The 23,460-nt window shown below is 62.2% G+C and overlaps 1 protein-coding gene across 4 annotated transcripts; it reads right to left on the bottom strand.

The window, feature by feature from the left end:
• Positions 1 to 288: 288 nt before the first annotated feature.
• Positions 289 to 23,397, bottom strand: SCARF2 (scavenger receptor class F member 2). 4 transcript variants are annotated; one of them, XM_065033979.1, is made up of 12 exons: positions 23,116 to 23,291; positions 16,127 to 16,185; positions 15,006 to 15,048; positions 14,261 to 14,362; positions 13,431 to 13,950; positions 13,097 to 13,315; positions 12,582 to 12,710; positions 10,103 to 10,206; positions 9,907 to 10,024; positions 8,012 to 8,133; positions 2,677 to 2,829; positions 289 to 2,292 (listed from the first exon to the last, which is right to left on the bottom strand). In XM_065033979.1, the coding sequence occupies exons 5-12, from the start codon at positions 13,910 to 13,912 to the stop codon at positions 1,088 to 1,090; spliced, it is 2,532 nt and encodes an 843-aa protein (XP_064890051.1). In that variant the 5' UTR covers positions 13,913 to 13,950; positions 14,261 to 14,362; positions 15,006 to 15,048; positions 16,127 to 16,185; positions 23,116 to 23,291; the 3' UTR covers positions 289 to 1,087. The 4 variants fall into 4 exon arrangements, with proteins under 4 accessions (XP_064890051.1, XP_064890050.1, XP_064890052.1 ...); XM_065033978.1 differs by lacking the exon at positions 15,006 to 15,048 and having other exon boundaries at positions 23,116 to 23,397; XM_065033980.1 differs by lacking the exon at positions 23,116 to 23,291 and having other exon boundaries at positions 15,006 to 15,658; positions 16,127 to 16,142.
• Between the last annotated feature and the right edge of the window lie 63 nt (positions 23,398 to 23,460).

Raw genomic sequence — 23,460 nt, 5'->3', positions numbered from 1 at the left:
TGTGCTCCCTGGGGCTCTTGCTGGGCTGGGGGAGGATGCTGGACAGAGGGGGATGGAGGGGCTCCTCATCTTGCCGCCAGGGCTGGTCTCTGCTGACAGGTAAGCACGTAGCAGCAGCCACAGCGGGGATCTGCCTCCCTGTCTGCCACCACCTGTACCTGCTGCCAAGTCATCCACCTCCCCACCGCACCTGCTCAGGACCGGGCTGAGCACCCGAGCGAGACAAGATCATGCCCGGCATGTTGCCTGTCTACAGGGATCCTGAGGCACAGAGAGACGGCACTCAGCTGTGTAAGAAATACATTTTTATTAGGAAAGCGCTCTACAGAGGTGCCAGGCTCTGTCGTACCAACTGATCCCTCCAACTCTGCTGGATGGGATGTGGGAGCCTGAAGGACGTCCAGCTCCGGCCATGAACAGTGCTTTTCTCCTGGCCAGAAGCAGCCCCGGGGCGGAGGGGAAGGTGGCATTGGTCGAAACCAGCTCGACCCCACTCCAGGCACAGTGCGGCTGCGGTGGGACTGGCAACGTGGAGCTGTGCCTGGAGCCCAGGGTGCCGGAGCACGGGGTTTGCTGCTGGTGATGGAGCAGGGCAGGTGCCCGGCCATGCCCTGGGTGCCGAGCAGCAGCACCTCCCTCTCCCATGCACCACGAGCCACACAGACTGGAGTGGGGTGCGGGAAGCGAGCGGCTCCGTTACTGCAGAATATACCGTGGGTACGTCTAGTACAACAAGCGCTGCTTATGCGATTGATAATACTGCTACAAAAAAGTGGGGGGATATGCCAGGCATGGACCCCCCGGGCTGGCGGCTGGGCCGGCTCCCTGCAGGGCTGCCCTGCCGGGAGGGCAAGCGGCCAGAGCCGGGCAGGGAGCAGGCAGCAGGGCACGGGTGGGGAGGACCAGGTCCTGGGGCAGGAGAGACTAAAGGAAAAAGGGGGATGAGAGAGACGGAGCGGGGGAAAACGGAGGCTCAAGGCTCTTCCAGTGCCCCCTGCCCAGCCCAGGCTTCCATGTCCACCGGCTATGCCAGCAAACGTCCTTCCTCCCGGCGCACGGCCGGCGTGGGGCCGGTGCCCGGCTCCAGTCACTGAACAGCCTGCGCGGGCACAGCGGCTGCTCGGGGTGGCTCCAGGCTGGCTTCTCGGCTTTTCTTCCTGGGAGGCTTTTTAATGGGGGTTTTCTTGGCCACTTGCTCGCTGGGGAGAGCCTGCTCATGGCTGCTGCTGGTGCTCGGCTTCTCCACCCGCTTGGCCTCCCCAGCCACTGGCTCGGCCACCCCGGGGATCAGTTTTTGCAGGTGGGGAGAGGTGGGCAGCAAGGGCTTGCTGGTCTTCTGGCCGCCGGCGGCCGCCGAGCGCTTGGCTTTCTGTGGAGGGGTTGGCTTCTCCCGCTGGGCGCCCACCCCGTTCGCCCGGGTGCCGCCGTCCCCCTTGTTGAGGCTCTGAGTCTTTTCCTTCAGCTGGGCGGCCAGCTCGGAGGCCAGCTGGGGATGGAGGGGCTCGGAGCGCGGTTTGCTGGTGCCGGGGCTGCGGGGAGCATCCTTGTTGTCCCCAACCCGCCGCTCCGGCTGGAATGCACCCATCTTTCGGAAGGCGTTCTGCACTGCCCCGTTGATGTTCTCTGTTGGCTCTGAGCCAGTTTTGCTCCTCTGCTTGGGTTTGGAGGGCGACTGGGGCTCCCCAGTAAGGCCAGCTTTGCCCTCGGGGACGCCGGGATCCTTCGGTTGCTTCTGTGCTTTCTCCTTGCCCCGCGTGCTGCCTTTCTCCTCCGCTCTGCCCTGCACGCCGGCTGATGTCTCACTTGGGCTCCTCTTCCTCTTGGCCAAGCCCTGGCTGTGCTCGGGGCTTCCAGACCGGGTGGCTGCTGGCTCCGGGGACCGGCTGGGCGCTGGCAGCGAGTTAGACTGGCTGGAGTTGTACCTGCTGTGGATCCAGGAGACTTTGGGCTTCGTGGCTGGGTCCGGAGGACGGGGTTTGGTCCTCTCTGGGGACGGTGGCTTCCCAGGGCTGCGGGGCTCCGTGGCGACATCCTCCTCCTCCTTGGACTGCTTGGAGAGACGGGCGACCCGGGCGTAGAGCACAGCGCCGGCCGAGCCCGAGCCGCAGGAGGACCGCTCACTGTCCGAGGACTTGAGCAGGGGCGTTTCGCTGCTGTCGGCTGGGAAGGCTCTGACAGAGCCTGTCTCCTTCAGGAAGGTATATTCACCTGCTTCTTCCCCACTGGCCGGGGCCACCAGCTTGTCCCCAGGGCTGGAAGGTGTCCCCCTGTCCCTGCTGTCACCCACGCTCTCTGTGGGAAGAGAGCATGGGGATGTCAGATGGGGATGTGCCGGGGAGGGGAAGGACTGAGATGCTCCCACAGCACAGTGGGACAGCATCTCACCCGGTTCCCCCCCACACCCCACTGTGTCCCCAGGTCCCCCTGTTCCCTCCTCCCAAGCAGAGACCCCGGCATAGAGAGCTCTTAAAACAACCCTGGAGCAGCCAGTGCCAGAGGAGGGAGGTCTGAAACTGTGTGGGAGGCAACACTGGCACCTGCTTCCCTTCCTGGGGCATGAGGAGGCAGGGTGGCACGGTCCCCACCGTGCAAGGGTGACATCTTTCTGCTGAGCAGGAGGTGGCCTCTGGCAATGACCCCAAAGTCCCCCAGGGAATTGTCTGTCCCCCTGCTCACCTTCGTGGGGGACACAGTACACCGGCCCCTCATCTGTGGTGTCAAAGGAGGAGAAGGAGCCGCGGGATGACCAGGATGGGGAAGGCTGCTCCACCACCGAGGGCGGCTCGATGAAACTGCAGTTCAGGGTGTTTTCCAGGTCATGGTGGGCCACTGCGAGGGCAAGGAACTGCTGTCAGCGCCCATCCTGCCGGAGCCCCCTGACCCCCATGTCAGACAGGAGGGTGGGATGCTGCACAGCTCCCCCCGCCCAACTTGACAGTGGGTGTTTGGGACAGGGACAGCATCCCAGGCACGGGGACAGGGACAGCATCCCAGGCACAGGGACAGCAATCCCAGGCACGGGGAAAGGGACAGCATCCCAGGCACAAGGATGGCATTCCAGGCACAGGGACGGCATTCCAGGCACAGGAACTGTATCCCAGGCATGGGGACAGTTCTCACTGCGCATCTTCACCAGGTCCCCCAGCCAAGCGCCCACTGAAGTCACCAACCAGCAGTGGTGGTGACCAGCAACCCCCATGCTTGGGGACAAGTGGCTGTGGCCAGCAGAGCCCAGGCAAGCCTCACACCTCCCGTCTGTCCCCCCTCTCCATGGCAGTTCTCTAGCTGCCCAAATCGAGGATGCACATGGTGGAGGCACAAGCCACCCAGACCCCTGGGCCCCACGAGGACCCAGCCAGTGTCCCGGCGGTCACCATGAGCTGTGCAACCCAGCACAGCCAGAGCAAAGAAAGCCCCCTTTTCCCAGGGAAAGAAATGAGTTGCTGGTTTTAATTGCAATAAATTTCTATTTCACCATCACTGTTTGCATTTTCCTTCTCCTTCTGCACAAGGGGTTAGAAGGATGGTAAAAGGATGCCTATGGGAGGTGGATGTGTATAACCATTTTTCCCTTCTGCCACTTTCCAATTTCCCAGCTTCTCCCAGCCCAAAGCCGAGGAGGAACGTCCCCCCTCGTGCCAGCACTGCCCTCTTTGCTGCGGGGCTGCCCACAGGGAAACCCAGCAAAGGAGAAAAAGCACTGGAGAGGAAAAACTTGTTAAATATATTTTCGGTTTCAACAGTTATAAAAACCCAAAAGCTGAGCAGTGGCAGTTGTCCGGGCTGGGAGGGACCGGTGCTTCTGTTTCATTCTTTTTAGAGGCTTTTCGTTGGGTAAGTTCATCTGCCAAACAACTCAACGGGGCTTCCCCGAGCACCCACAGCTTCAGCATCATTATCAGGGCAGCCCCAGGATGTGGGCAGAGGGGACTGACCCCCCAGGAAGCTGGACATCACTAGATGCCCTTGTCCCCCCCACCTGCTGGCTTTTGCCCCCTGGGGTGGTGGCAGCGGCAGAGCCCTGCTTCGCAGCAGGGGCCGCAAAACGCAGGCGCAGGGCAGGTTCCCCCTGCTCAGCTGCTGTGTATCGACATTTCCAGGTATTTGTAACCCCTGCCTGCACATCCCAACCATTTAAGTTGTGCTGCAATTTCCTGCTCAGACTGTTTGATTCTTGCACCACGTCCCTGTTTTACAATAAAATAACTCTTAAGTGTTACTGGGATGCCCACTGGAACATTTATTCTTTATTAGGGAATCTGGCTTCAGAGATGCAAGCTCATGAAAATGACGGCAGCGATGCACGCTCGCCCCTGCATAGTTTGGCTTCTTGGAGAAAGGGAAAAAAAAAGCGTCGATATTTAAAGAGCAAATGGCCTGGAGAGGGGGAAGCAGCAGTTTCAACATGGCTTTCCTCGTAATAAAAATCAAAAAGGGAAAATTGAAAGCACCCGTCTGGAAGCGGATGAAGGGAGATGCTTCCTGAGAGGGGCGTGACGGGCGGCTGGGACTCGCAGCCATGAGGTGTCTCTGGGGCTCGGTGAGACCCGGGATGTGGCCGAAGGATCAAACGAGGACGTGCAGCGCACCCAGAGCTGGGTGCTGCCTGGTCCCCTGGGGTTTATCCCCCTTGGCCGGTACACCATGGGCTGATGGGGCTGGGGGAAACATGGAAGCTTCCCACAGGTCCTCTCCTGCTGCTGCACCCCAAAAGCTCCCGGGCCCACAGCATGGGGGTGTGTGGGGGTGTCGGCCACAGCCCTGCTCGCACTGCAGCCCATCTCTGTCAGGACCGGGACAAAGTGGTGAGGAGCCATGGAAGGGACACAGAGGGTGGGTGGCCCCAGAGCCCTCCTGGCCGCCCCCACACACCCCCGGTCCCCGTGGTCAGCACCACCCGGGGCTGGTTGAGCTTTGCCACGGGGAGCAGGTGGGGCGGGGGGTGCGGAGCGGGACCGTGCGGTGCAGAGCTGGGCGGCCCCGGCACTGCGGCGCGACACACAACCCAGACCCACGCTGGAACTGCCTATGTCCTGGGCAACTGAACCCCATACCACCATTTCAGTTGGAAGAGACCCTCAGGATCATCAAGTCCAACCATAACATAACTCTAGCACTAAACCATGTCCCTAAAAACCTCATCTAAACACCTTTTAAACCCCTCCAGGGATGGTGACTCCAGCACTGCCCTGGGCAGCCTGTTCCAATGCCCCACAGTCCTTTGGGGAAGAAATTGTTCCCCACATCCAACCTCAACCTCCCCTGGCGCAACTTGAGGCCGTTTCCTCTGCTCCTGGCGCTTGTTCCTGGGGAGCAGAGCCCGACCCCCCTGGCTCCAAGCTCCTTTCAGGCAGTTCAGAGATCAGAAGGTCTCCCCTCAGCTCCTGTTCTCCAGCTGAACCCCCAGGTCCCTCAGCCGCTCCATCACACTTGTGCTCCAGCCCCTCACCAGCCTCGTCTCCTCCTCTGCACTCTCTCTAGTATTTCAATGTCCTTCTGATGATGAGGGGCCCAAAACTGATGCCAGGATTCAAGGTTTGGCCTCCCCAGTGCCCAGCACGGTGGCACAATCACTTCTCTAGTCCTGTTGGCCACACTATTCCTGACACAAGCCAGGATGCTGGTGGCCTTTTTGGCCACCTGGGCACACACTGGCTCATGTACAGCCACTGTCACCAACACCCCCAGGGCCTGTTCCAGCCGCTCTTCCCCAGCCTGGAGCATTCATGGGGTTGTTGTGACCCAAGCGCAGGACCCGGCACTTGGCCTTGTTGAACCTCAGAAAACTGGCCTCAGCCCATCAATCCAGTTGGGCCAGATCCCTCTGTATGGCCTTCCCACCCCCCAGCAGATCAACACTCCCACCCAATTTGGTGTCATCTGCAAACTTACTAAGGGTGCACTTGATCCCCTCATCCAGATCATTGATAAAAAGATTAAACAGAACTGGCCCCAATACTGAGTCCTGGGGACACCACTTGTGACCGTCTGCCAACTGGATTTGACTCCATTCACCACAACTCTTTGGGTCTGGCCCTCCAGCCAGTTCTTTATCCATCGCAGGCACACCACCCAGGCCATGAGCTGCAGCTTCCATCTGCTGCCATGACACAGGGATGCCCAAACCTGGCACTGGGGCCGCTGGTGTCAGCCCAGGACGTGGCCACGTGGCTGCTGGCTCAGTGCAATCCCAAGGGAGATGCTGTGGATCCAAAACTGGTGCCAAGGCACCTGATGAGCTTTGCTGAGGCTTTAAAACCTGCTGCTCGAACCGAGGAGGTTCTACCACATATAGGCTTGTGCTGCTCATGACCATAGTCATGTTTGAGCCCAGAGGGGAAAACTCGGCCAGCGCCAGTGAATGCAGGGCCACAGCAGCAGCTCTGCAAGGATGTGAGCAGTCCTGCAGTGACCATCTACCGGGTGTCCTCAGCTTTGGCCAGCACCAATTTCACCATGACACCCCCACAGAGTCCTGAGCAACTCCAGCTCTGAGCTGGGGTGTTTCAGCATCTGCTGGACCCTCCTGCTGGGGCAGGACCAACATGGGGCACAGGTGGCCTCTGCCACCACGTACTGGCCACCGTGGCTTCCAGGCAGAGCCGATGTGGCACCAAGGTCACTGGGCACCACAGGGATGTGGCTTCCACAGGCACCTTGGCAGATCCCCCTTGCCCAGGGGGGACCCAGATTCAGCAGAGCTGGAGGCATCACCAGACCAGACTCCAGAGGGACCAGAGGCTGCAGAAACCCAGACCAGCTGTGTTGCGTAAGATACCATGAACATGAGGCAAGCCCTGACCGAAGCCTTTCCCTCCAGTGAAACAACAAGCCCCAGCCCCACAACCAGGCTCCGGAAATTGCTCCAGTCCTGCTGGGACCCGGAACCATCCTGAGCATCCCTCCGGCACCACTGCTGCATCCTCAGCCCTTCCCAGGGTGGCTGCCGCCCTGTTTACACAGAGGAGCTGGGTGGGAGCCAGCCAGACGCAGGCAGCCCCCAGACCCCCCCTGCCCTCACTACACACAGGCACCCTCTGTCCTCCCTGAGCCCTGCTCGGCCCCTTCCACAAACACGGCCTCTGTTATCCTTGCAGCAGGAATGTTTCTCCGGCCCCGGCGCACCCTGCTCAGGGGCAGGGCTTTGCTGTGCCCCGTGCAGTGAGGAGTTGTCCCCCAGCTTTGATGCTGGAGCTCAGGCACAGCGTGCTGGCACAGGGGCCACCTCCGTGCCCCACCTGGGATGGGGGATTTGGCCTCACAGTGAGTGCTGGGATGCGGCTGCTCGGGGCATCCCACTGGCATCGCACCCCTGGGAGGTGTGGGGCTTGGGATGGGGGCACAGGGCTGTGCTCTCCCCACACCGGCGTCCCCTATGAGGCAGCAGATCCCCCTCCTCATGCTGGGGTGCGTGTGCAGCAGACCATCTCCCTCTGCTGCTGGGATGTGGGGGGCCCATGACATCCCCAACAGTCCCAGGTCAGGGGCTCTGCTGGGCGCCAGCAGCCTCCTACAACCCCAGTTTGTGGCCGGGCAGTGTGGGGAGCTCACCCCACATCTCTGCCCCTCCATCCCACTGCGCGCAGCAGCAGGGTGGGCTCTGCCCCGCTCGGAGGCTCCTGCCCCGCGCACAGCTGGGGCAGGACCAAAGGAGCAAACAAGGCATTTCACTGCAGTGGTGGGGAGCGTTCCTCTACCTGGGGAACCTAAAACCTCACAAACCTGCCCAGCAGAGCTCCAGGCAGAGCGAACCTGCCATTGTGAAGCAAAACAATGCACTTTGAGATCCAGAACCTGCAGCCTGAGAAAGGGCTGAGCCCTGGCAAGCCAGGAAGCTCACATGGAGCATCGCCACAGTCCTGGGCACCCGCGTGTCCCCATCACTGCTTTGCCGTGTTCACTGTCCTGGCTTTGGGGCTGGAAAGGATGCCGTGAGTCACACACACTGCCCTGCCAGGAGTAAAGCCCCAGGGGTCTGGCTCTCTGCCCCCCCCATGCCCCAGCACCTTACCCACGACCTTGGGCAACTTCTGGCGGCGCAGGGGGATGCGCGGGAGCTTCATGCTGATCCGACTGAAACGCCCGCACAAGCGTCTTGGCGGTTTCTTGGCTGCTGCCGGGTCCTGGCTGGAGCTGCAAGAGAAGGTGACAGCTCCGTCAGAGAGGCACCGGCACCCGCCCCGTGGTGGGGACAGTCTTCACGGTGACATGGACAGAGCCAGGAGCTCAGGGATGCTGCAGATGCAAAGGAGGTTTGCAGAAGGGCCTGAGGTGGCTGTGGGGAGGGGGCACAGGGGGTCAGGGACACCCCAGGGCTGCTGCCAGCACTGGCCACCAGCTCCCACCACACCAGGATGCAGAGCCGGGCCAGATCCAGCCATGGCCACTGGCAACCCAGCCCCAAAACACCCGCAATACTAGACCAATACCCTGTGAATCTTTAAAAGAGTAAAAATCATCCCAACCCCAAACCAAACACATGGCTTCTCTTTATTTGCTCTCTGGTTTTGAAGCCTCCAGGGGCTGACGTCTCAAGCAATTAACTGCAGCCGCAGGAGTGAGCAGCTTCATGTGTTGATGCAAGGCAACCTGCGATGTGCCCACTGCCACCGCAGTCCCTTGGGATGCTCTGGCGAGGGACCGCTGCTGGGACAGCACCACGGCGACCCAGCTGTTTGGGAACATTGCTGTGTCCAGGAACACTGGGAGAGATGGATCTATTTTGAGTTATTTCCCCCTCCCCGTGTGATATCCCACCATGTGAGGCTGCATTTGTGCTTTTATCAGTGGAATTATTACACGCAGCCCCCAGGCTCTCCAAGCCAGATGTGCTGGGCTGGGATTGAGCTGGGAAGGCCGCAAGGGGAGGCTTCTGGAAAATTCCTGTGCAGTGGCTGGCGGCACAAGGGGAGGCTTTCTCCTCAGCTCCCACCACCCGCTCGGTCCTTGCTGAGCAGCACAAGCCTCCCCCCTGCAGCAGGACTGTCCCAGCCCTGCCTCCGTGGCGAGATGTCACCCAGTGCTGCTGAAATGCAGCTTCATCTCCATCTTGCTGCAGACACTCACCCTCCTGGCCCTGAATGTCCCCATGTGGGACAGCTGGTGGTGCCACATCTCGTCACCCCCAGGTGTTATCCCATGGGTTGTATAAAGGGTTGTGGCCACATCTTGATGCCTTTGCTGTATTTTAGGGTTCCCTTCGCAGAGTGACTTCAGCTCCCTGGAGACTGGAGGGGACCTCGTGGGTCTCCATGAAGTGATGGACCAGAAGAGGGAAAGGAAGTTGGGGAGATGGGGCAGTGCATCCCCAGGCAGGGCTGACCCTGAGTCCCCCCACCAGCTCCTGGATGGGTGCTGCCCCAAGGATGCAGCCGGACCACTCAGACCCTGAGGATCTGTAGGCCACACAGTGCTGGGCAGGCAGCGCTGCTCTGCCTCAGTTTCCCTACAGCGTTGCTGTCCCAGTGTGGTCCCTGTAACCCCAACACTAGTCCCAGCCCCACATTGGGTGCAGACATCTCCAGCTCTCCCCAGACCCCCAGCTCCCCACGCTGCTTGAGTGCCACAGGATGGAGCCAGGCTCTTCTGGGTGACAACCAACGGTAAGACAAGGGGTAATGGGTTCAAACTGGAACACCGGAGGTTCCACTTAAATTTGAGAAGAAATTTGTTCCCGGTGAGGATGCCAGAGCCTGGCCCAGGCTGCCCAGGGGGGTTGTGGAGTCTCCTTCTCTGCAGACATTCCAACCCGCCTGGACACCTTCCTGTGTAACCCCATCTGGGTGTTCCTTCTCCATGGGGGGACTGCACTGGATGAGCTTTCCAGGTCCCTTCCAACCCCTGACATTCTGGGATTCTGTGATTCATGGCAGAGCCCACTGAGAGCCCCCCCGCACCGGCACTCACCCATGGGCTTCGTCCTTCTTACGGCAGACACAGCAGCAGCAGAGCAGGGACAGCAGGAGGATGAGGAGCAGCGCCAGCAGCGCTCCTGCCCCGATCACACCCATCCGCTGGTTGGCCTCTGTAAGACAGAACTGGCCGCTCAGCCCGGTGACGCCTGCGGCAGAGCCCCGTGCCCCGGCCTGCGCCCAGCACTCACCCATGTGGCAGGCGCCCGTCAGCGGGTCACAGGCGCCATCGTGGCAGCCACAGGATTCAGCACAGTTGGCTCCGTAGCGGCCGGGAGGGCAAGTCAGGTTACAGCTGGAGGGAAGGGGCCAGGTGAGAGCCATTGTCACCTTGGCTGCGGCTCCCACCAAGCCCCCAGTGCCATGGGTAAAAGTGGGGGACACTTCCCCAGCCCCTTCTGACACAGAACCCCACGCCCTGGAGAGCAGGAGCCCATCACCCACCCGGTGGCTGAGCCCATCACTTGGGGGATTTGGCCCAGCTGGAGCTCAGATGCTCTCACCGCTTCCCAAGCAGGGCTTCGCAATTAGCCACAGCAATTATGAAAGGTCATTAACCCAGCAGTCACATTTAAAGACACCCTGGTGTCATGCGCAGGGTTTCCAGCGTGGCTCAGCGGTGATGCGGCCGGGGCACCCCCTGGCCCCTGCCCTTAGTCAGGCAGGACGGTGGCAGCCGCAAGCTGCGAAAGTGAACAGATTGATTTGATTTGTATTTTTTTGGCCTCCAGGAAGAAAAACACTACTAAGCAGCCCTGAGGCATCAGCTCTGCAAGGCAGACCCCCTTGATTCAGCTAAGCCTGGAGTCAAATTTCCACCGCTGGTGCAATGACCTCCCTGGGGGCATCACCAAGGCAATTGGGACACACATGAACAGGCCCCAAAACATGAGCATCAAGGGCTTGAGCACAGAAAACATGCGCCAGGCACATGTTAAAGGAACCGGGGCTCTCGGTGTCGGTGGGACCACCCCAACCTGTCAGCCCAGCTGTGGGACAGGGACCGTGGTGCAGGACCCGGATGGATTTGGGGGATGCTGGCAGCTCTGCTGGGCACCAAACCGTCCACCAGCTGCTCCCCGGCAGCAGCGGTTACAGCCGTGAGGAGCCAGTGGATCCCGGCCCCAGCGCGCTCCCCTGGGGCCGCAGCTGCCCCGGCCCTGGGCGCCGTGCCCGGAGGCGGCTCAGCCCATTTCACGCTCTGCAGACTTGCAAAGCGCCAGCGCGGCTGAGCCTCGTGCCTGCCAGGTGCCGGGTGCCCGCCGGGACGGTGCTGAGCCCCCGCGGCCGCACCGGGCAGCTGCACCAGGGCAGCAAACGTGGCAGGATGGGAGCTGGGTTATTTCCTCTGCAACCCAAACCTCACCCCACTATTTCTGCCCTGGGCTGAGGTTTTGGGAGAGCAGAGGGGGTGTTTTTTTCTAAGAGAGTCCGGGAGCCTCTGGCAATGCCAGATAAGCCACTTTTTGCACACCACAGTATTTTAGCAGTTTTTCCTTTAGCATCCTCCTGACGTAGAGCTGAGGGGACACTCCTGCACAGCGAGGACATCGCTTCTGCCTTCCTTCCAGAAATCATCTCCTTTTTAGCAAAATTATATGCTGCTGACAAAAACACTAGTTTGCACGTAGTCACAGGGATCCGCCCGAGGACCAAGGGCGTCCCTGCGCCCACCCGGCGAGCACCATCCAGCACAGCTCAGCCATGGTTACAGCTCCGAGATGCTGAAACCTAGGACCCACATCCCCAGTGCTGTGTCGGGGTCTGAGAACAGATTAACTCACGTGCTGTTCTCCAGCACTGTGCCAAAAGCATCCCCGCGCACCCCTGCTGAGCCCCAGGGCCCGCTCTGCCTGGGCTACCAAAGGTGGCAACAACGCCCAGGCTGGGCACCCTGGGCTCACACCGGTGCCTAGCCAGCTCCTCCAGCAGCACAAGCGGTTGGTGAAGCCCCCCCAAAAAACCACCTAAAATGCAAACACTCCCTGTTTCTAAGCCCTGAATGAAACACTGGCATGGGCAGGATGCCAGCTCCGAACCCCTGTTGCTGCCATCACCCTTGAGCTAATTGCTGGGAACACCGGAGCAGTAGCCGGCAGGACCTGGGGAGGGTTTGCATGTCCCGGCTTGGGGGGAAATACTTTCCTCGCCTTTTCAAACAGCATTGCAGTCTCATGCTGGAAAAACCACCAGAGGATGTGAGCAGGACGGTGATGTCCCTGTAGCCCCTCCTTGGGCAGGGGGGACGATGTGGGGGCTCTTCCCGGGGGTGAGGAAGACCCTGGCCAGAGCCGCAGCTTGCAGCAGGAGCACCCCATGGATGCCATGCCCATGAGGCTATTTGCTATTCTGGGATGTGGTTTTCTCTCTCTTTTCAGTTAGAAATTCCACTGTGGACTTAAAAAAACAAAAAGACCTAAACTGCCGTTTTGTCGACAGCATTTGTTTTTGCCAAACAATTTCCTAAAGCAAAACTCCCCACCTTGTGGTGTTACCTTGCTTCTAACGGCCCTGTGAGCGAGACCTTTCCCCTGCACTCCAAACACCATCCGAATTATTGCCTGCAAGAGCTTCCACTGCAGGAAGACTCACAGGTGGTACACAAGGGCACAGGAGGTGCTGGAGCATCACCCATGCCCGCACCCCGAGGTGTTCGCCAGGGTCACTTACTAGGTGCCGTGGGAGCCAGGGTGGCAGAGACAGCGGCCGGTCTCGAAGTGGCACTGGCCGTTGACGCAGTCGCTGCAGACGAAGGCGCAGTTCTCCCCATACGTCCCATTGCGGCACTTGGTTTCACACCTGGGGAGGGATCAGGGCAGGTGGCTGGAGCACCCAGGGCTCCAGGGAACCTGTGGCACCCCCCAGCCCCGCGCCTACGGGCAGGGAGATGGGGCTGTGTGTTGACAGCCCCATTTGGGTGCTGCAAAGCCCTGGAACCAATCCTGGGCACAAGAAAGCATCCCAGCTTGAGAGCTGAGCCTCTCCGCAAGCACCCACCATCACCTGGGGGCAGGGGCAGGGGTCTCGCAGGCTCCCTCCAGTCCCACAGCTGTGCCAGCGGGCTCAGCACATCCTTGCCCTCCCCTCCCAGCTGCAAACCTGCAGCCAGCGCTGCTCCTCGCCGGGAGCACCAGAGCCGTGCACAGCTCCCCCGGCCCAGCTCCGTCCGTGCCCCCCACACTTACCTGTCTCCAATCCAGCCCGGGTTGCAATGGGAGCACCTGCCATTGATGTGGTTGCAGGTGTGCCCGTCTTTGCAGGGGGGACAGAGCTGCTCGCAGCCCTCTCCATAGAAGCCGGGCGAGCAGGGCTGGTCACACTTGGTGCCGTTCCAGCCGGCCTCGCAGGTCAGGCAGCGCCCGTCTGCCACCGTGCACGGCTGCAGGCTCTTGCACTGCCCGCACCTGCAACGGCCAAGGAGGGACCTGTCACCCAGTGCAGCATCCCCAAAACCTCCCGTCACCACTCCCTACCAAGCCCACGGTGCCGGATCAGGCCCAGCAGGCTCTGGGCACTCACCGTCTCCTGCAGCCTTGCCCATAGAAGCCAGCCGGGCACGGCTCGCGGCAATACTTCCCCCGGTAGCCTGGCTCGCACGTGCAGGTCCCATCCACCTGGTTGCACTTGCCCTTGTAGCACTGGCAGTACCGGTCACAGCGGGGCCCGAACGTCCGCTCCCGGCACTGGCAGCGCCCCGTGAACTGCTCGCAGGGCGAGTTGTTGCAGGAGCACTGGTTGTTGCAGCCGCGGCCCCACCAGCCGGGCTGGCACAGGCAGTTGCCCGTCTGCTGGTCGCACTGGGAGTTGTGGCTGCAATAGCAGGAGCTGGAGCACTGGGGTCCCCACCAGTTGGGCTCGCAGGTGCATTTGCCCGTCTTCTGGTCGCACTTGCCGTGCTTGCAGAGGCAGACGTTCTCGCACTTGGGACCCCAGCGGTTGGGGTTGCAGGTGCACTGGCCCGTCACGTCCTCGCATTGCCCGTTGGGGTGGCAGCTGCACATCTCCTTGCAGTCGGGACCCCAGAACTGCCGGGGACATTCTGTGGGCAGAGCCATCAGCCCTGGCACTGCCCGTGGGACAACCCCCGCACTGGGCGCCCGTGGAGACCCCCAGTCCCAATGGGACCTCTTGACCACAGACCCCATCCTCCCAGCACACTGGATCTCAGAGGAGACCCCTCCAAAGGGACGATGCCCTGGGAACAAGTTTGGGGGACAGAAAAGGGCAGAAGAAGAGCATCTGCAGCTCCATCCCTGATGTTCTGCTCTGGAAAGTCACCCCAGATGAGCCACCACCTCAGGGCCGCCCTGGCAAAACCCCCTGAGGACACATGGGCACACGGTACTCACTGGTGTCGCAGTTGGCGCCGAAGTAGCCGTGGCGGCAGCGGCACTCACCAGGCCTGACACACACCTCGTTCTCCTTGCAGGTGAAGTTCCCCTCGCACACAGCTGGATGGATGGACAGATAGACAGCATGAGCGCAGGTGCCACCGGGCACGTCCCTGCTAGCCCAAAACTCCCCCAGCTCCGCAGAGCAGGGGAAGGGCTGCGCCGTAGCTCTCTGGCTGCGGCTGAGCTGTGGCACCAGGACCATCCTGGCAAGTGGCCAGGCAGGCTGGATGGAACACTCACCAGGAAAATGCCACCAGCCTCCTGGCACCCTGTTCAGCTCCAGCCCTGCCACCAGCCTCCTGCCACCCAGCGCGGCCCCGTCCCTGCCACCCGCTGCACCGGCAGCAGCGTCCCTCGCTCAGCTCTGTGCCACCAGCAGAGGCAGCACCAGGGGAGAACAGGGACATGGGTGGGGGTTGCAGGCAGCCACGAGCGCAGTCCCCCTGTCCCCCTCCCTGCACTCCTTATGGATGGCAGTGGCGTCACTGCCACCCCCACCACCGCTTCTCTCATGCAGGTCACCGGCCCCCAAAAGCCACCAGCCCCTGTCCTGCCAGGGCCCTGCCCAGCCGGGCAGGCGCAGGACGGGCGCAGGCAGCACCGCGGCGCAGGCAGGCGCAGGCAGATCCCCCGTGGCCCTGGACAAGGCTCCTCAGCCACCGGGAGAGGGACAGCAGACCACCCACCCCATCCACCTTACCTGGGAGTTCTTAGACCTACGGTGATGGATACTATAGAAACCCCTAAAATAGACAGATTACACAGGTTAGGAGCAGTGAGTCTAACGGTTAGAGCAGGCGGGGGCGAGGAGATGGGGCAGCTCACTGGCAGGACCGTCCTACCCCCACTGTCCTGGCAGGCCCTGTCCCGTCCCTTCCTGCCGGCCGCAGGCACTGCGTCCTGTTTGTTCCCGGTGCGCAGGCACCCATCGCATGCAGCGAGCGGTTACGAGGGCTCATGCACGGTGGGTTAGTTGGTTATGTGGTCTTCACCATCGGCTGCAAACTGATGAGCCCTGTGGCCAGCATGTGGAGATCCTCCAGCTATCCTGGGCAAGGCCAGCCCGGACCATGGGGAGCAGCACAGGAACCCCAAACCAGCCGCTTGCATCACCACGGCAGTGCAGCGGATGAGACCTCCCAGGGCTCCATGCTGAGCATCCCCACTGGGACCCTAGTGAGGGCTGTGACACCCGGCGTGGCCCCAGCCAGGGCTGCCCAGCCTGCGGGCCCAGTGGCCCCTGCCCAACAGCCAACCTGCCCTGGCAGCCGCTCCCCAGGTGGCCACGATGGATACAGGCTGGTCCTGGCAGCTTCTCCTCCACCGACAGCTCTGGCTTGGCTCCCCACACTGCTGCAGAACCCACGGGAACTCTGTGGGTCCCATCCCTGCAGCTGTACCTTCCCTGCCCCCACACTTCACTCTGGGGGACACCTCACTGTCCACTGGGTCTCAGAGCAGCACCTCCAAATCCTTAGACCCAAAGCTGACTAACGGAGAGAGAAATCCCCCAGCCTGGGAGCGCGGCTGAGGGTCCCCACGGAGGAGCCCATGGGGGACTGGGGCAACCCAGGGCATCACTGTGGGGCAGGGGCTACCCCAGGACTGGGCTCTGTGACCAGCACCCCAGAACTGGGGATGAGCACCCGTTCCATCCACACGCTGCTGGCCTCGAGCACCACGGGGAGGCAGGACACCCCCCGATGTCCCCGGGACAGGGGGTCCCTGCTGCAGGGCACGTCAGGGTGGCCCCTGGCAGTGGTGGTGAGGCCAGCAGGGCACAGCGCAGGCTGTCCAATGAAGCAAAACACCGGTGCTCACCTATTAAGCACTCGCTTCCTTGTTGCCTCCATCCCGGGCAGCACGTGAGCACCGAGGAGCTGCAGAGGGAAGAAAAAGCACCACAAATGGTTATGACCCTCAGCAAGTCCTGGTCCTTCCCAAAAACCCACTGTGAACACCAATGCTGTGACGGTGAGGGCTCTTGATCCCGGTCACTTGAACCCTGGCCAGGGGCTGCTGCACTCCCACGGGGCCAGGGGAGCTGCCGGAGCACAGATCTGCTGGGGGCTCCCACAGGCACCCGCTTGAGGTGCTGGGAGTGAGGACAGGACCAGTTTCTCCCATTAATCGGGAGCAATGAAACGAAGAAAGTCAGGTTTGCAACTGCTACTGTAAAAATAAAAAAGGCCCCCAAACACCCAAAAGCTGGGTAAAAACGGAAGGCTCTAAATATCCCAGAGGAAAACAAGTGCTCTGTGCCCGAGGGTCCGGCAAAGCAGCCGGCTCCCGGGACGGGGCAGCACAGTGCCCACAGCCAGACACCCGGCTTGTCCCCCCGGCTGCTGGATCTCCCTGCTCAGGGGGTGCTGCGGGGAGTGGGGGCCACACTGCCCTCCCCTGCCTGCTTGCACCCCCTGCCTCCACACACCCCCTGCCTGCACACACCCCTGTCTGCACACACCCCTGCCTGCACACACCCCCTGCCTGCACACACCCCTGCCTGCACACCCCCTGCCTGCACACCCCCTGCCTGCACACACCCCTGCCTGCACACCCCCTGCCTGCACACACCCCCTGCCTGCACACCCCCTGCCTGCACACCCCCTGCCTGCACACCCCCTGCCTGCACACACCCCTGCCTGCACACCCCCTGCCTGCACACACCCCCTGCCTGCACACCCCCTGCCTGCACACCCCCTGCCTGCACACACCCCTGCCTGCACACACCCCTGCCTGCACACCCCCTGCCTGCACACACCCCTGCCTGCACACCCCCTGCCTGCACACACCCCTGTCTGCACACCCCCTGCCTGCACACACCCCCTGTCTGCACACCCCCTGCCTGCACACACCCCCTGCCTGCACACACCCCCTGCCTGCACACCCCCTGCCTGCACACACCCCTGCCTGCACACCCCCTGCCTGCACACACCCCTGCCTGCACACACCCCTGCCTGCACACCCCCTGCCTGCACACCCCCGTCTGCACACCCCCTGCCTGCACAACCCCCTGCCTGCACACACCCCTGCCTGCACACCCCCTGCCTGCACACCCCCGTCTGCACACCCCCTGCCTGCACACACCCCCTGCCTGCACACCCCCTGCCTGCACACACCCCTGCCTGCACACACCCTGCCTGCACACACCCTGCCTGCACACACCCCTGCCTGCACACCCCCTGCCTGCACACACCCCTGCCTGCACACCCCCTGCCTGCACACACCCCTGCCTGCACACCCCCTGCCTGCACACACCCCTGCCTGCACACCCCCTGTCTGCACACCCCCTGCCTGCACACACCCCTGCCTGCACACCCCCTGCCTGCACACACCCCTGCCTGCACACACCCTGCCTGCACACACCCTGCCTGCACACACCCCTGCCTGCACACCCCCTGCCTGCACACACCCCTGCCTGCACACCCCCTGCCTGCACACACCCCTGCCTGCACACCCCCTGTCTGCACACCCCCTGCCTGCACACACCCCTGCCTGCACACCCCCTGTCTGCACACCCCCTGCCTGCACACACCCCTGCCTGCACACCCCCTGTCTGCACACCCCCTGCCTGCACAACCCCCTGCCTGCACAACCCCCTGCCTGCACACACCCCCTGTCTGCACACCCCTCTACCTGCTCGCCCCCTCCCTGCCTGCTCGCCCCTTCCGTGCCAGGTGCCAGCAGGACCCGGAGCAGAGTGGGAAGGATCCCTGCAGCACCGGCAGCACCTGCAACCCCCCCACGGGCAGCAAGTCCCCCCTGTGCTCAGCCCTGCCAGCACTGGGCAGCACAGCTCAGGGGACGCACATTTCTACCTGGCTGCTGCAGAAGGACCGAACATGACCCAAACCCTGGGGCCTGGGGTCAGCACCCCAAAGGCCAGAACCACCCTGCTGGTATGGCTGGAGCACAGGGGACGTCCCCCACATATGAGCTGGGTGATGCCAACTGCAGGCAGCTGGGATGTGTCCCTCAACCTTTGGGTGTCCCGGAGTGCCACCGCCTCCAGGAAGCATGGGATCATCAGCCAAAGTGGTTTTGGCACAAGCTTAACTCCAGCCAATACCAGGATGGGGTCTCAGACCCTCCCAGAGGCTCAGCCAGAGATATTCAGATCCCTGTTGGCGTGGGACACACGGGGACATCTCACCCACACTGGTTCAATGACCCGCCAAGCAAATGGCTGGGCGCTCACGATGCTGAAACCCAGGTGTGGGGGGCATGCTCCCCATGCTGTGACACGGTAGGAACACCCCAGGCAGGGGAATCCCGCTCATCCCCGGGGTGTCCTGCTCATCCCCGGGGTGTCCCGCTCATCCTTGGGGTGTCCCGCTCATTCCCGGGGTGTCCCGCTCATGCCCAGGGTGACACACTGCCAGGTCCCGGCCAGCGATGGGAGTGATGCTGGAGGGTTACAAACGGCCTGAGCAGATGCTGCAGTCAAGCAAAACTTCACCCGGGCTGGTCCGGCGACGCAGCCTGGAATGCGTTCTTCTTTTTTTTTCTTTCCCTTTTCCTCTTTATATGTAACAAATGCAGAAGAGGAGGAGGAGACATCGAGGAAGTATTCGCTCGAAACCCAGCACAGTCACAGGACCACGTCTGGCTGCCAGACCGCCTTGTCCTGGGGCCGGGGAGGGAGCTGCCAGCAGCCCCCCGGCCAAACGCGGGTACCGGGGGCTGGCTGCAGCTCCCAGCGCCGGCCCCTCGGCGGGCAGCACCCGCGCGGCCCAGCCCGGGGCTCGGCGTCCCCCTTCTTGCAGCGGACGGTGAAAAATTGGAAAGGAGGCAGAAAAGAACCACAAAAATGATTCAAGGCCTGGAAAAAATGCCTTGCAGCCGGAGCTCAAAATAGCTCCATCTATTCAGCCCGCTGAAGTGGTTGCAAGACGCTGCGATTGCAGTCGGCACGTACCCCCCGCGTGGGGAACCTGGGGCTGGAGTGGGGGCTCTGCTCCGGCTGAGCATGCGTGGGGGTGCGCAGTGATAATGGCAAACAGGGCCCAACCATCCAACAACCCACCCGAGGAGCACGTGGGCTTGAGACAAGGGTCTTCTCTGCAAGGGGCTTCAGGCTGCCCTCCCCGAAAAGCTGTGCCGGGATGCTTGGCTGCAGGCAGGGAAGGGTCTGTGGTGCCCTGACCCTCCCACAGTGTGACCAAAGCATCTGCTGTCCCACCTGGGGTTGCTTTTGCCCCTCCACCCTTTAGAAATTCAGTGTTTGGTGGGTTTTAGATGAAACCATCGCAGGTTTGCACGGGGAAACCCCTGCGCTTGGGAAACCTCCTCCCTTGAAAGCTCAGCCTGGCCACCAAAACGGGCACCGTGGGTGATGCACCAAAAAGCATCACCCGTGATGAAAGCCCGAGCTGACGGCGGGGAGCTGGGAGCTGCCGAAACATGGTGGCAGGAGGGAAAAACCCTTTTCCTGCTGCGACCACCACCAGCCGGGACCACAGCCCACCCACCGCCCGGTCGGACGCAGGATTCCTGCTTATCTCTCCACCGATAGCTAATCTCTCCTTCACCGCGCCTGCCGATGGCATCCCGCACCCCTTCGCTCACCCCCGCCTCGTTTATCAGCAGTTTTGACAGCAAATAAACTGGCTGATGTTGGAAGGAGAGGCAGCTGGGATGTGGCACTGGGTAACTGGTGCTCCCAGTGCAGCATGTGGACCGGTCCCTGAGCGCAGCCAGTCCCGGGCAGGGTCGGTGCTGGCTGCAGGGGGGACCAGCACCCACCGGGGTGCGGGTCTGAAACACGTCTTGTGGTCTCATGGCTCCATGTGCCCTGTGACCACTGGAACTGGGATAACTGGGAGATGTGTTTAAAAGCTCGCTCCTGACCCACATGGACACACCACCACCCACATGCACAGTGCAAATACATTTTCTATTTCTTCTTCTTTTCTTCAAAGCACTACAAATACTGTGAAAAGATGAAAAGATGAAAAGCTGCCTCCTAGGTACGGCCAGGGCTTGGGAGCCTTGCTGATGTGGAGGAAAAGCAGCAGGGACACGGGCAGAGCCAGAGCTGAGACCTGCAGGGACGAGCGCTCAACGCCAGCGTTGTCCCCAGCGCATGTCACATCCTGCTCACATCGAGAATCAGCAGAACACAGAACCTCTGCACATGCTCTGGGGTCTCTACAGAGGCAGAATATTTTTCTTGTGGATTAACATCCCATGTTGCTCCCTGAAGCCTGGTGCCCTTTACCTACAGCTATGGAGAAGGCTCCTCACCCAGACCAGTGCAGCCTCCCAAACAATGAGGAGTGGGCTCACACCCCCAAAAGCAAGAGAGAGACCTGGGGTGTGTCTGAGAGCTGCTGCCCGTGGTCCCACACAAGACGTCCCCGCTCTCAGCCCTGCGGGCACCCAGCATGTCCCCAAACCCCAGAGCATCGCTGTCACCTTCCTCAGCCACATGGCCACCCCCAGTGCTCCCCGCCCCGCTGCTCCTCCTGAGCATCACCCCAGCACTGAGCTTCGTCTTTCTCCATGTCACCCATCCCTCCATGCCACCAGCTTCCCCGTGTGGCGCACAGGGCTCTCGGGACAACCGACTCCCAACCAGCGGCATCCCCCACAGGCAACGCCGGCTGCAGCTCCTCAAACCGAACCCAGCCCCTGGTGGGGCAGGGACAGGAATAGGATCGTGTATGTAAACAGAAACTCTTCAGGCAGAGAAAGAAAGGAAAAATAAGTTAAAAAACAAAGATTACCAAAAGAAAGCATTAATGAGAGCAGGGGATGAACAAAGCAATGGCCAGGCGCACAGTGCTCTCATCAGCCTGCATCCCAAACGGCAGCTTCGGACAGGGTCACACCAACTTGTAACTGATTAGAAAAGAGCTTCAAATTTAAGAGCAAGTGGTACGTTGTATACAAAAATTTAACATCAAATAGCTCCCAAATATGCCCTTTTCTTCTTCCCTAAGTAGTTCCTCGGATTACTGCTCGCTAGCCAGGTCTCAGGAGGTTGCAGGAGGGGCTGAAGCAGAATCCTCCTCCTGAGCCTTCCAAAAGCCGCAGCTGAGGGATGCCTGCACGTGCTTGGCAAAGCCACACGGTCCAGAGTCCACCAGCAGCTTCACCAAGCCTGGGCAGGGGACACCCCGAGCCCTCGCCAGCCTGGTTGACCCAGCCCCAGGCACAGGGAATGACCTGCAGCACCTACCCCAGGTTCTTGGGGCCACCAAGGTGAGTTTGGATGGTGACACATGGGGTGTTCTCCATGCCAATGGGAGCAGCACAGTAAAGACAAGGGTGGGTGCAAGGCATACGGGTGGGGAGAGAGAAGGGTTTGCAGAAGGGTGAGGGGTAGAAAAAGATGCAAACATCATCTCAGCTTCCTAGGGGCCATCCTCTCCCCACTTTGTCTGGCTCCTAGGCTGTCTTCACGCCCCGTTCCACAGGAGGATGGACACCACCACCTGCCCATCCTGTGTGCCCTGTCCTGCTCACCAGCAAGTGCTTCTTCGCACCCCACGGCACCCGTGGGTGGCCGAGGGAGCGACTCTGAGCCCTGCGGCCCTGGGTGCAGCGTGTCCCCCCCCTGCACCCCGCAGGGATGGGGCGGTCCCTGTGCGAGGGGGAGCACCCAGACACCCCATCCCCAGCCCATGGGGCAGGATGCCGGGAACGGGGGGACACTGCTCACATCCCTGCTGCCATCCTGGATGTGGTGGCAGTTTTGCAGAGAACCAGCCTGGCAGCTCATGGGCCACCGAGGAGAGACTGCTCCCCGCATCCTCCCCTGCGCGGGAGCTGCAGCCGCTCTGGCTCATGAAATGCCTCCTTCGGAAACTCAGCCTGTAATCTGAGGAGGGGGCACCAGCGCCCTGTGGCCCTGCTGAATGGAGCCATTATGCGGCCCCTCTCGCTTGCAGCACATGTTTTCCTTGTGGACTCGTCTGACCTCACGGGTGAGATGTAAAGGTGCATTTATGGCCTGGGCCCCCCATCAAGGGAGGGATCCTACTCTCCCAGCTGGGAGGAAGCGGTGGTGGGCACACTCCCCCCTTTGCTGGGGCCAGCCTGGCCGAGGAGCCTGCCCAGCACCAAGCCTGAGTGCTGCAGAGAAGCTTGGCCCGAGGTGACAGAGGTGATGCTCTGCAAAGCCACTCATGGTACATGGAGAGTGCTGGGAGAGGGGACAAGGCACTGCCAGCTCCCGGGGCTCTGCCCTTGGCCAGGCAGGCAGGACGTGACCCCAGGGACAGCCAGGCAGTGTCAGCACCCACTTTGTGAAGCCAAACCCAAGAGTCCTGGAGCTGCTACTCTGCCATCCCAAGCAGCTCCACCAGGATACCCAGAGCATCCTGCATCCTGCCAGCCCTGGCTCGCCAGTGGGACTGGCCCTGGGGGGCGGGACGGGCCCCTCACAGTGCAACCCGATCCCCGGAGGCACCCAGGACCCGCTCCACACAGCAGAACCGGCCCCGAGGGCGCGGGACCGGCCCCGGCACACTCAGGACCGGCTCCCCGCAGCAGGACTGACCCAAGGGGCAGCAGGACAGGCCCCGATGTGCCCAGGACCGGCTCCCCGCAGCACGCCCGGGGCCCCTCACTCCCGGCCCCGCTCGGGCTGAGCTCCTCGCCCCTTCCCCGGCTCCCCCCGCCTCAGCTCCGCACAACACGGACTTTGTCTTGGAAGGCGCCCAGCGCCGCGACTGGCCCGGGGGAGGGGAGCGGCGAGTGTCCCCCCGCCCAGCGCCGCCGCACCCCACCGCGCCCCGGCCCCGACCGGCGGGTGGGGGGGTCCCGTCCCGCCCCGCCACACCTGCCCGCCCCGCCGCTCCTACCCGCCGGCCCTGCAGACGTTCCTGCCACGGGGGCTCAGCTCCTGCGCGGCTCCGCGGCTCAGCACCAGCAGCAGCACCGGCAGCAGCACCGCGGCTCCGGCTCCGGCTCGGGCGCGGCGGGGCGGTCGCAGCCCACGGGCCGCCATGACCGTCGGAGCGGCGGGGCCCGGCTTGACCCAGCCCATCGCATACGGGGCCGGGCGCTCTGGCCCCCCCCGCCCCGGCTCCGCGGTGCCCGGTACCCGCCCTGTCCCGGCTGCTGCTCGGCGGGCGGAAGCCGCAGTGCGATCGCTCCGCCGCCGCCTCCCCCGCGCCCCTCTCGGCAGCGGCGGGAGGGGCCCCGCC

This window comes from Columba livia, chromosome 17 (assembly GCF_036013475.1).
Source record: "Columba livia isolate bColLiv1 breed racing homer chromosome 17, bColLiv1.pat.W.v2, whole genome shotgun sequence".
NCBI lineage: Eukaryota > Metazoa > Chordata > Aves > Columbiformes > Columbidae > Columba > Columba livia.
Note: the sequence above shows the minus strand (reverse complement) of the source record. Positions and strands in the feature narration are given on the sequence as shown.